General features: G+C 46.1%; 1 protein-coding gene across 4 annotated transcripts in view; it reads left to right on the top strand.

The window, feature by feature from the left end:
- Positions 1-3715: 3715 nt before the first annotated feature.
- SMURF1 (SMAD specific E3 ubiquitin protein ligase 1) overlaps positions 3716-13132 on the top strand; it is a 45399-nt gene continuing 35982 nt past the window's right edge. For all 4 annotated transcript variants that reach the window (XM_062588088.1, XM_062588087.1, XM_062588086.1 and 1 more), the window contains exon 1: positions 3716-3853. In XM_062588088.1, the coding sequence (XP_062444072.1) occupies positions 3799-3853 (55 nt within the window). In that variant the 5' untranslated portion in view covers positions 3716-3798. The remainder of the gene's footprint in view (positions 3854-13132) is intronic.

The raw sequence follows: 13132 nt of genomic DNA, 5'->3' as shown, positions 1-13132 counted from the left end.
TCCTCAGATAAGCTGGTGTTCTAAATAATAGCATAGACTTTTCTTGTAGTGTCTGAAGCCCTCCAGAAGTATATTAGGTATATCTGAGTTAAGAGCATAGGCAGAAACTTTCTGTTAACTGTCTGATTCTGATGAAGCTGCTAAAGAGCAGGATGTTAACACTGAATTCAAATCTCTTGATGCTTGTGCTGAAACTTCTAGTCTTAGATATTTAGGCTTAGAGTGCCTGAAGTACAGCTTTGAAAAAACTATTCAAGAGCTGCTTCAGCCTTCTGCTGGAGGCAAAAACCTCTCTCCTGAGAGGAAATCCTTCTAGTATGAGGAAGAAATAAGCTGGGAAAACCTGGGTCACTGTCACCCATCTATGTAGTGCTTCCTGCTTGTAGGAAGCTGCAGAGCTTCAGGCAGTGGGGCTTGTTCTCAAAGTGCTTTGCTTCATGTTGAATGGTAGTGTTGTGTGCCTGTGTTTGGGGGCAATATAATGCTTGGGGGAGGATTTGGAGTGGCAGCTTTTCTCTCCTTGCTGTAGTGGGTTTTAGTCCTTAGTTGCTTCAGCTTCCACCTGCAACTGATCCTGGGTGGTTCAGGGCTCTACCTCCTGGGATGTAGCCAGGAGGTGATGTGACAGAACCTAATGTGATGGGGAGAACTTGGTTGCTGGGAGACAAACTATTCCTCTGGCCTGAGCTTGTTCTCAGCAGGAGTTAAGCTGTTTTTCTAGTCCCCTAGGAAAGGGAGTTACACAGTGAAGTCTAGTTGTGCTCCCTGCCCTGCAAAGGGGTATGCAGTCCTGATCATATGTGCCAAGGCTGGTATCACCTATTTAATATTGGAAATGCAGGAGTTGTTGAATTGCAAAGTGATTTCTTGATTTTCTATTTTCTTGGATCCAAAACCATATACTTAAAACTGATAAAGCAATGCCTGAACATGCAACTGAAACAACTGCCTATGGAAAATCCTCTGCTTGTGCCAATGGGTTAACACAGGACTCCAACTCAGCAGTGTGCACCCTCTTGTAGCATGTTGCTGACAAGGCTGATGCTGCATCTGGAAACACTCATATTTCACCAGGTAAAAAGAATCTGAGGCAGGTGCTTCCTCAGTGTAAATGGAGATGTAGACCAGAGCTGGGCTCTGCATGGCTGCTGACTTTGGACCATGGTGCTGCATGGGGCTTTTCCCTGTGTTTCAGGTGGGCTGGGCTGGGCCTGGTGTCTGGGTGGAGAAAGGGAAGGTGTGAAGCAGGCAGCTAGGAGGACTTTCTCCTAAGGGTGCTTGGGCAGCAGGGCTGCCATTGGCTGATGCTCTGCTGGCTTGAGACAAGATATATTTTTTTTCTGGCTTACCTATGCATGCTAAGAGAGGTCAGCCAGTGAAAGTCAGTGGTAGATACTGTTATGCAGCGCCCTGAGAGCAACACTCCTTGTTTTGACCATACAGTGCTTAAGCTGCAATCAAGTGGTGCCCCTAAAGCCCAGGGTATAATGGGGGGGGGGGGGGGAAATGTGACCCCTTCCTTAAGAGTGCAGGTACTTGCATGTGTCCTGCGTAGCTCCCGGCCTTGCAGGGGGCCGCAATACGAGCAAGGTGGCCGAGGTGTCTGGGGAGGCAGCGTGGCTCTGCCGTTGTACGGATGCAGCTGGAGACCTGGGAATGGTGCCTGTCTAAACACGGCTGCCTGCTCAGTTGTATGCACCTGCTTGTTGCTGTGTATGTGTGGTAGGCCGCTGCCTTGGTGGGTGCGAGCTACCTGCAGGCATCTGCTTGCCTGTCTCAATGGGTGCTGCTCTCCCTCCTGCCTCGGGCACAGGTAGCAGTTGAGGTGGCAGTTTTCACTCTGGCCTTCTGCTCTGAAGGGCTGGAGTAGCTGACTTCTCCTGCTGCCCTCTGTCTCCCTGGTGTAACCCTGCTCCCCTTGCTGGAGCCCTGCTGGCTTGGAGGTGCCGGTGTTGGGAATGGTGTTGGGTCTCCCTCAGCCTGGGCTGATTCTCTGCATGGAGACACACTCTGCTATCTGTACTCTGCATTTTTGTCCTGGTATTTACAGAGCAGGGTTCCTTCTTCCTTTTTGCCTTGGAGGAATTGCAGTGAGAGCGATTCCCAGCTGACCTGTCACTGAGCTCTGTTAAGACACTGCAGACTTTGAGCAAACAGACTGCAAGAGCTACAGCTCAGTCCCTCGGAGTGACAGGCTGGAGCTGAAAACAAACAGCAGGGAAAGTCTGCCACAGGGAGCTGAGATGCTTGGGACCAGCCCAGTGGCAGGCTGGAAATCAAGCGGGTGCTGGGGTTAATCATAAATATCTTTGCTGTGCTTCACCTGAGCCTGCTCGAAAAGCACCAGCCCCGCGTGGGGGACTTGCTGGGTCCTGAGCCTTGATCTCACTTAGCAAATGCTTATGCAGTGCTGGATGCCCAGTAAGAGCAAGGTTACTGGTGGGGGGGGGGGTGTAAAGGGCCTCTGATGCCTCCTGTTAAATAGCTCTGGGAACTGGTGGGCAGAGCAAAGAAATAAAAGCTGTGGTTTAAAGTTGAAGATCATCCCCACTCAGCACAAAAGCAGTACCTTTGAAATCCAAATTAATGTGCTGGTGGGTTGGAATAATGAACTTAACCACCAACTCTCCACTCCCTTTCTGCTTCCGCAACCTCCCCTCACCTGCCCTCGCTTCTCTTTTTCTGCTGAAAAGCAGAGGAGAGGAGCTGCCTCCCCAGCCTGTGTGCAGAGCCAGCCCTGCCGCTTTCATCTGGCAGCACCGAGTGATGATCTCCACGCGAATGCGGGCAGGAGCGGAGCCCAGCGTGCATCGTCCTCGTTCCCGCTTCCAGTTCAATAAATCAGCCAGATCGGGGAACTAGGTCATCTCTTTGCCTGCAGGAAAAATAGCTAACATTTGCTATACAGTAGTATTTACTACTACTGTCTGGCTATGCTCACACACATTGAGCCCAGCATCTGCTCCAGATGGGAGCACACGGCTAAGCAAACAGGACAGCCTGGTCCTAGCTGGATCGGTGTGAAACGAGGCTGGCCCGGAGGCTGGATGCGAGGAGTTTGCGGGATCCTCTGTTTGTGGGAGGGTTTAGGGATCCTTTCAGGATTTCTTAATGCTGATTTAATTTTTGGCTGGCAGCAGAGCTGAGCAGGCTTGCTCTGTGTATGGGTGTCCTGGCATTGCAAATAGAAGTTGGTTTATCACACTAGGTTGTTTTTCTTTCTTTTTTTTCTCATTTTTATTTATTTTTATTTTTTGATTTGTCAATTTTTAAATCAATAGGCTGGACCTGGGTGCTGCCTTCAGCCCTGGCCCGGTGCCACCCCCGCTGCGTCCCTCGGTGGTGCCCATGCACCCTGCCGTGCAGCCCCTGCTCGGCTCACTCACCCGCAGTTTCTTCCCGTTCAGCCCCCGCGCCGCCCCCGCGCCGCCCTCTAGTGCCGCCCCGCGGCCGCCCCGCCGCGAGGGGGCGCTGCCGCGCTCACGGCGCCCCGCCGACCTCACCCTCATGGCGACCCCACCCGCATGGCGACCCCACCCGCATGGCGGCGGCGCGCGGCCGCGGCGCGCTGCGTGCTGACGTCGCCGCCCCCTCCCGCGGGCGGCGGGGCGGGGGCGGCGCCAGCGCGCTCTGCGCGGCCGGGCCGGGCCGGGCGGCGGGGCTGAGGCGGGCGGCGGGTCCGGCCGGCGGCGGCGGCGGAGCGCGGCGCGGGGAGGCCGGCGGCGACAGCAGCAGCAGGCCCGCATGGGGGTGCCCGGAGCCGGCGGCTGAGACCCGGCGCCCCGAGCCCGCGCCGCGATGTCGAACCCCGGCACCCGCCGGAACGGCTCCAGCATCAAGATCCGCCTCACAGGTAACGGCGCGCCGCCCCCCCGCCGCCGCCGCCGCCTCGCCCGGCCCGGCGCGGCCCGGCCCGGCCCCCCCCTCCGGGCCGCGGCCTGGCGGCGGCGCCGGGCGCCTCGAGGGGGCGAGGCCGGGCGGGCGGGCGCCGCTCCCGCCGCTAACTTTCCGCGGGCCGCCCCCGCGCGCGCGCATAATGCGCACAGACGCGCGCGTAGGTGCGCGCGTAGAGCCGCCGCCGCCGCGCCGCGCGGTGCCTCCCCCCCCCCCCCCCCGGGGGGGCGTCAGGTGCGGAGCCCGCTGCGCCTCCCGCCCGGCGCGGGCTGCGCGGGGCTGCGCGGGGCTGCGCGGGGCTGCGCGCCGCCGCTCCCCTCTGCTCCGACGAGCTCTCTGCGCAGAAAACGGGCGTGTAACCGCAGCCAGGGCCGCGCTTGCCCCTGCCTTTTCCCTTTTTTCCTATTCCTTTTTTTTTTTTTTTTTAATCCTCTCTTTTCCCCCCATTTTTTCCCCCGTTCGGCCAATCACTCGTTCAACTTCCGAAGCTCCTTCCCCGAGCAGGAGGCGACGGGGGCGCAGAGGAAGGCGAGGAATCTCGCGGCCCTGCGCGAGGGCGCGCGTGCCCGTAACCTGTGTTGCGCCCGCCGAGGTCCGGGTTAGATCTCCTGGAAGCTGCCCCAGTTGCCCCTGAGATTGATTCCTTAATTGGGGGCAAAAAAAGCAAAAGGCACAGTTTCTGCCCTGCCGTGTGAATTACTGATCAATGCGGCCCAGTCTGGGCTTCCGAAGGCAACAGGTGCGAACTGGAAGGTCTCCGCGCGAACCGCGGAGCGGGAGACTGAAGTTTGGAGGGAAAATGTAACTCTGATGCTGTTTTGGGATGCAGAAAGGTTAAAAAGGTATTTAGGGTAGATGTTCGATCCAAAATTACACTTTTGTGCTGCTGTATGGTAAATGTTGGAGCAGTCGTTAATAAACTTATTTTTATGCAACTCAGTAAATAAAAACGTTGCAAGCTAAGTAACTTGTATCATGCTTATAACCCTCCTCCTGGACACACGGGTATTCTTTAAATAACAGATAACAGCTATTGGATTCAATTTTAAAGAATGAGTACTGCATCAAAATGCTTTTTTACTTTATATTTGGAATGTTGTTCTCTCTTATTTGAGAATGTTTTGGATGTTTTCTGGAATAGAGTGAAGGCTTAGTTTGTTGAATAACTGGGTGGATATTTTTGCTTATATCTTCCCCCCCAACCACCAAAAAAAATAGTATTTTGAAGAAAGCTCCAGCTTGCTCAATCATATCTTCTGTTTTTTTAAGCATGCAGCCTGGGTGGTGTGCCAAAAAATTGCTGTATTTAATCAAAAAGTAAATTGCTTTGGGAGAGGTTTAGCTTTGGAATCATTAGGAAATGTGTTCTTGGCTTCTCTGGAAACCAGCTTCTCAACTTACCTGTTTCAAATAGCTGTAGCTCATGTGGCTTTTGTTTTGTGATCTGTTTTGGTATTGGGAGTTTTGAGCTGAATTAAATCAAGACACAGCACATCTTCTGCTATGGTTTACTACCTACATTGTGTTTCCTGCGATTATATTATATCTCTGTTTTCCACTACTGAAAATAATTGTGTAAATGCCACTTGATTTGAAGATGCCTGTGATGGTTACTTTGTAAATGAGATGTGAACAGTGATAGCATCTTTCTTGCTTTTTTAAAGATGTACTCGTTTCTTGTGTGTTAGGAAGGTGTTTGTATTATCACCGTGCTAGGTTTTATTTTATTTACGTGAGTGCGTATAAAAGTTCTGGCTCCTCTGATGTTTATCAGAAGTGATCTTCTAGCTTATGCGGAATGGTGTCAGTCCTATCCTGATACAAATCATAATGAAGGAAAATGGCAAATAATGTGTCCTGTTTCAAAATGAGGAAACTCAGCAATAGCAAGTAAGTTTGATGATAGATTAAAATGACTTTATCTTCTATGGCTCTTGAACATGGTAATCGCTCTTCGTATCTGAGTTTCCCCAAAAGCCTGTGCAAAGTTCCCTGTATTTCCATTGGCACTTTCACCACTGCTAGAGATGTAGGAGCCAAAGATATTTATGGCCTTGTCTCTTGGAGCAATTCTAGACAATGTGAAGTAAAACTTATTGTTAAATCTGTGGTCTCTTTGTATCTGTACTATCACCAGGGTAGTGTGACAGTGACTGGTTGTCCAAAAAAAAAAGGAAATAATGAAAAGATATTTTAAGTTCTGCAATGCTTGATAAGTCCACTGAGGATGTTCTGGGTTGGGAAGGAACACAATCCAAAGACCAAGGGACCTTTGTAGAGTTCCCCTGCACCCCTTTTTGCTTTTTCTTTTCCTTTTAACTGATGTGCTTTTGTCTAAAACCTTTTGTTTGCTGCTGCAGCCACTGTCCCCTGGGGAAGTTCCAAAGGGTTTATCCGCTCCAAGGCTTACATCCTTCTTGTTCACGCTGTTATATCACCCAGAAGTACGTGTGAAAACTGCAGTCTCATTGTGCTAGATACCAGAGATGCTCCTATTCCAGGTAGCTTGCAGATTAGGTGGCAGATAGAGTTGGAAAGATAGTGAAAACGTGGGCAAAACAGGTAACTTTTTTTTTATTAAACAAAAAAGCTGCAAAGTTATATTCTGACTTTATTGGTGCTGTTTTTTTTTTTTTTCCTGCAATGTCTTAGCTGAGATAAAAGTTGACCAGCTTCTAAATTCTGGTAAATTTAGAAGAGATCTAGAAGGAAAAGGCAATAGTTTTAACTTTATGGATCACTTCATAGATGGAGCAGGAGGGGAGAGGATTTCACATATAAGGGTCAGAATGCATGAAAATGCATGAATGGCTATTTTGAGGGCTGATCGCAAAACCTTTCTTTTTTTAACAGAAAAGCAGCAGTTGGTATAAATGGGTATAGTAGGAGACTACAAATCACCATCTATAAGCATCTAACTTAGCTGCAACTCAGAGTACTAAAGAGTGTAAAAATGTGTTCCTCATTAGCAGACCAGGTCTGAGAAGTTGCTGGGCTGCTGTTTGTCATTGCTTCAGTTGCATCAGTGCGGCTTTCAGTGGGGCTTCTTTGTAAACTAGGTCACTGAAAAAAATGCATTTTTTTTAAGAGTTCTCAAAAGTAAGCATCTTGCTTTGTGTGGGGGTTTTTGTTTGTTTGTTTGTTTTGTCTTTTAACCCATAGCAATGAAATCCAGTTTGCAGCCCAGCTCTTCTAGAGTCAGGACTTAGGTGCTTAGCTGCCTAAAGCTGATTCTGTGGATGCTTCCTCCGTGTTTGGGACAGCCGAGGTGGAGAGGTTCGAGGGCAGACCTCGACAGGATCACGCCAGCAGTCGGAGGCAGTGGTGGCAAGGGCACAATTTTTACAGAAAAGGTGTCACAGTAGAGGTTGTGGTAGGAGGGCGTAAGTGGGAGACCTCGCGGTAGCGATGGGAAGGAAAATTCGGTGTTAGTGGCGTAGTGGAGGAACGAGCAAACAGATATGGAAGTTGGCAGTTTATATAAAATAAGTGAGGGAGTTGGAGGGGATTTGTTGGTGACGGCTTTGATTGCTGCAGGAAAGGTTATGGCACTTGGTAGTGGCGTGGAAAGGGAAAGAAGAAATGAGGGCGCAGGTAAGTGTCCTAAACACCGCTCTCGCTTTATTATAGTTAGCATAGCTTAGGGAAGTCCCATCTGCAAAGCTTGAGTGGTTAGTATCTTTTAAATGAGTGGCTCTCAGTCATTTTTCGGATATTCATTTGTAATTTAAGGCAACATTGAAGACGACAGTGACTTCAAGTACGGAGTAAAATATTACATTGCTTCAAAAGCAATACACTTAGGGTTGTTAAAAGGGCAAACTTTAAAAATGTGTCACATGTTAGTGCATTTTGCTTTCCTTTCATGACTAATGTAGTATTGATCAATTCAGGAAAGTTAACTGACTGATCGATAGCAACGCTGATATTGGTGACCTAGGCAGTTTTATGTCCTGTTTTGAGAAACAGTGAGCATCTGCGTAGGGATCTCTACAGCCGAAGTAAAAATACTTCATAGACTATCTGTAGTTTTATGTTCTTACATTGGAAAGATTACTTGTTGCAGACCAGCATAGTTCTGATGCTGGTGTTAACGCTGGAGAAGGCTGAGATGGCTGGTCAGGCAGCCTGTGTTAGCGTGAGGAATTTAAAATTGGACTGGTTTGGTATAGTAGTGGGAAACAGCAGCTTAGCAGCTTCAAATTTTACATGGTAAGTTGGGAGTATGTTGAAATCTATGTCTAGTTATTGCTGGAAGAATTTTCTTTTTTTCTCATCTTCTGGGAGCGAGCTGCTTGGCACTTTTGTGGTCTGCACGCTGGCCTGGACCTTCACTTGAAGCTTCACCGCAGGTTTCCTGTGCGGGGTTGAGCTCTCCATGCCTCTCTTGCCTACTGGTGTTATTAAGCTCTTGTATTTTTGTGAAGGTAAATTCATGGTGTTATTAAGCTCTTGTATTTTTGTGAAGGTAAATTCATGGCTCTTCAGAGGCCCTTTGGTAGGGATGGCAAGAGGCTTGGGGCATATAACTAGGAAGACTTAAAAAATAAAATAAGTCTTGCTTTCATGGGAGAAGGCTAGCGTGCAACCTTTCCAGCAGGCCAGCTGGCATCTTTTTGCTGCCAGAGTGGGAATCCAAAGAGCAGCCTTTTCCTCTGGGCAGGCTGGTGGGTAGCGAGTCTCCTTTCTTGCTTCTCCCAGTAAGGCAAAACCGTGCCAGCACCATTGTCCTGGTGGAAGTAAATTCACTCCCCAAAAGAGTTTGCTTGAATGTTCCCCTCAGGCAGGGAAAGTAGAAACAATAACTACTTTATTCTTAACTTGAAACTTTCTTTTCTCAGCCTGAACATCTTGGTGTAAAGAAATGTAATTTGGGATGTGACTGTGCAATTATTTAGTGATTACTACTTTTCTAATTCCATATTACCCTCCAATTTCAGAACTGCTTTTTCATCTACTTCTCTACGCATTTTTATCGTGTTTATAATATTTTATAGTATGTTACTTTCTTTTTGTGCTGGGAAGTTAAACATCAATTCAGTGGTAATGTAACTGATTTCTATTTCCTACTGCAGAAGTCAGTTTTAGGTTGTGATGTTTTGTATCTGGGCAGTCGATCTCTTCCTGACACTAGCTAAGAAACTGCTAAAACTGCCATTGCAGATAAATAAAACGAGACCAGCAAATGTGTTTTCTGTAGCCTGCTGAAGGTAGGTTTGATGTGTCGCAGAGTGAGGAGGTACCATCCTCTCCATATGTAACATGAGTGTTTATGGTATGGTGTTTTGGTGGTTGTTTTGGATTGCTGCTCGACTTTAAGCAAGTCCAGTTGACATGCTCCGAGTTGAATTAATCTGGTTAGATTACTTGCTACTATTTATGGCTGTAGAGTTAAATACTTGCTCGACTGCCTCGGTCTGAGCAGTGATGATTGAGGTAGCATGATAGGGCAGATCTGGTTTGGAAAGGATAAGGCTAAACCGACATAGCACGCTTGCAAGTTTAGGCATATATGCATCAGAGCACTTTGTTTAAAACTTGAGGGAGGAGAGTGTGAAAAAACTAGCTAGGAGACATTGCTCTGCTCCCCCCCCACACACAGACACAGTAGGAATGAGCCTTTATTTGATACGTTTTTCTGCAGCAGTTCCTCTGGAAATGGTCAAAATGTTGCTGTGAAAAGGACCAAGTTCTGGAATGTCACTGAAAGCTTTCATCTGTATTAGTGCTTTGATAATGCACATTTAGGAACTGACAACTTCATGATGATGGTTTATTTTCCCAGAGTGGGGAAAGCTTGTGCTACTGCCGTGTTACTGAAAATTGTTTGTTCCTTTTATATCAGGGGTTCTGAATTGGGATGTTTTGTTGGAGTGTTTTCCCCATCTGCTTTTTTTGCCATTGAGATCTTAAATTTGCAATTATTTGTTGACAGCCACCACGTTATTTTTCCTACTGTGGATCTGTTTGGGCTTTAGGGTGTGTGGCTATGTCAAGGTCTTGAGTTTAGTCCTTGATGCTCTTGCTAACACACGGATGCCTCCTCCTCCTCCTCCTCTGGTAACAGAGAGGACAGAACTGTAGTGGACTGACTTCAAGTGTTTTTACCTTGATGTCATCCAGTTGTTTTTAGCGTGCATATTGGAAAGCCTGAAGTTAGACGTGCAGTTGGTCGATACTGAACGCTTGTGCTCGTGCTGGTACTGAGGAAGCTGCATTGCTGGTAGAGTAAGGTGGTTCCGCTGCTTACAAATGAGCTCCTGCAGATACTACTGCAATAATGTAAGATATTATTTCTTTGCTAGTCTGACCTCCGTTGCCAGAAAATTGTCACCCATCTCAAAAAAAAAAAAAAAAAAAGCAGAAGAAAACCTGTGCTCATACTTTAGCTGCTTCAGAGTACATTCAACCTCTCAATGTAAATCTGTCTTAACAATTTAAGCTAAGACTCTGGACTTTGAAAAGCTGAGGTGTGAGCATGTGCTGCCTTCTGTTAGGGGGAGTTGGCTTCAGGCAGAGAGGCAGAAAAGATAAAGAGTAGTAATTTCTTGAACCAAACAGCAAGCTTTGCTAGAGCTTTTTTCAATATATATCAATTTATAAAAGATTTATCTAAGCGTTAACATAATAGAAGAAACTTGCAGATATGTTTGCTAAAGAGCCAGCAGTTCAGTAACCAGTTAAGATGCTACAATGTTTCTAAACTTTTTTCACATCTATTTGAATGGAAATTCAGTAATTTCTGAGAGGAGATCAATGCGAATATTTTTCTCCGTTTTCCCTATCTGTCATGCTTATGGAAGTCTTAAAATGCAAAACAAGGGAGTTGAGGGCAAAACATAGTGGACATTTTCATTTCAAATAGTCTCTTTATGAAGTGGCAGCTACCTTGAGAATATTTGGGGGTATAGGAGCTGGGTGATAAATTTGACAGTGCTCTGGCTGAATTGGCAGAATACGCTTGCATGCTGTTTTCCAAAGAATCTCTCCACAGGGCTGTAATAGCTTGATGCCTTCCTCTTCAGCAAGTCATTTTTGTCAAGTTAAAGGCCAAAATTCAAACTGGCTTGTTGTCAAGGACACTAAGCACAGCAGGCAAAAATCCCCAAGGCTACCCAATTCACAGTGTAGATGATAAAGCTGGCCAAGCATGGTTTACTCTTTTCCCCTCCCCCCTCTCCAAAAAACCCTCTTGCCTTTTTTTTTTTTTTTTTTTTTTTTTGAGGAATATCGACGCTATTATGCAGACTAACAGAATGCAACGGCAAGCAATTAAATGGAAGGTTTGTTCCTCTGTTTGTGGGCAAAACAATCCGTTATTGTTTCGGAGTAACGGGAAAATAATGCACAATCGCGGCCGGGACTGCGCGGCGGTGCGCGCTGCTCCGTCGCTCCCAGCTGCGGCCGCCGCCGCGAGGGATCCCCGCCGGAGCGCCCGGGAGCTCGAGCCCTCCGCCTCGGCCCGTGCGCCGCTCCGAAGCGTTGCGCCCGCAGGCCTGCGCCTGGCCGTTACGACCGTAAGAAGCAATGAAAAATCCTGCGGAACTGGGCGTAATAGCTTTCTATTTTATACCTTAGTTCCCGATTCTCATTTAAGAATATACTGTAAAGCGCAAGGCTAAGCCGCAGTATTAACGTCAAGATTTAACGACAGCTAAAATGCTCAAGGAATATTGTGTGTCCTTGAATTTCCTTGCCAATGTTCAACTTTAGCCATCGGGGTTTTTTTTTTTGAATGGTAAATGTTTCTTCCCCAATTGACTACCAAGAAGCCCAGCTGAAGAAAATGCAATTTGTTTCTCTTTCTTTCATCAGAAACCCAGTGTTATCAAATCTTTCTCTAGCAGTAATTTTTGCCTTTACTTATGACTAGTAGTAGGTAAAGAAAAATTTTGAATAGGATGCAATCTTTCTTTATTTCCCTCAAATTGATGAGGTCTGTCTCTCTACATTTTATTATTTGGAGTAAAATTGCATTTTTTTGTGTAAGGAATTAGGAGGAATAACATTTTCTTTGACCTTTTCATATTCCTGCATTTCAGTGTCACCTAAAAATCTGTTTATTTCCTCTAATTGTTAGACTAAAATGCAAATGTCCTAATCAATCTAAAGATTTCTTCTCTTGTTAACTCCTCAAAATAGCAAATTAAATCTACATGTGTCAATAGCATAGATTTATTTTCCTTAAACTTCCAGGGCATTATATTAAAAGCTCTACGTTACGTTTTTCTTCTTAAAATAAAAGTAAAAACTCATTGAAGATGAATAGCCTTTTGTTTATTTTGAACTCCACGCAACTGTTAACATCGGCCTGAACTCCATTTTTCTCATGGTCCTGTTTTTCCTTTCTGAAGCCCTGAAATGTGGTCTGTCCTACACCCCCCATGTAAACTGGACATTACAGCAGAAAATTCAGCCCCTGTGATTAATATTGTTATATCTGGACGGTGTATAACCCCCAAAAGCTTATTGGAAAAGAAACATCTTTTGAAATGCATACACTTCACTTTAGCAAGTGAAGCTAAAGGAAGTGAATAGTAAAAGGGGAAAAAAAAAAAGTCCAGATTGCATATGAAAACCAAATGAAGGCAGGGATTGTGCTGTTGCTTTACATCAGTTATCTGACAACAGAAGTGCAGAGTTTAGAAAAGCAAAGAATCTCAGGTTGATTCAGATCTGCAGTGATCGCTATACTTCCAGTGGAAGTTTTATTCTTTATTATTGCAGCTGACTTTTTCTTAATTATTTTAACCTGTGTAGACATTTTTGTAAGCATGTCTTTTTAAATTTTAAAAGCAGGGGTGTAATATTCTACAAGTGCAAGTCTGATCAATGGATACCTCATTGCTGAGCAAGGCTTCCTGGATATTTTTAGTGTTAATGGAGACAGAATCCATTAGATTTGATAAACCGTAGTTGCGTAGGTGAATGTAAGCTAATGATATGATGTTGGCCTTGCAAAGAATAATTTGGTGAATTTTTTGAGTTCTCAAAATTATATTTATTTCAGCATTATTAGATTGTATTAGAAAATGCAAGCAATATCTTTTGTATATCTTTCTTAAAAATGGCTGCAGACAGCTGTCAAACTGAGTATTACGAGAGGCATGTTGACCTTTTGCACATCTGTAAATATTCTGTTAAAGCAATGAATCAGAAAAAAAGGGGAAAAAATGGTGTCTTAAAAAACAACAAAACAAAACAAAAAAACCCAGAAACGCTGGGGCTCTGTCATTTA

Source organism: Rhea pennata, chromosome 15 (assembly GCF_028389875.1).
Source record: "Rhea pennata isolate bPtePen1 chromosome 15, bPtePen1.pri, whole genome shotgun sequence".
Taxonomy (NCBI): Eukaryota; Metazoa; Chordata; class Aves; order Rheiformes; family Rheidae; genus Rhea; species Rhea pennata.
Note: the sequence above shows the minus strand (reverse complement) of the source record. Positions and strands in the feature narration are given on the sequence as shown.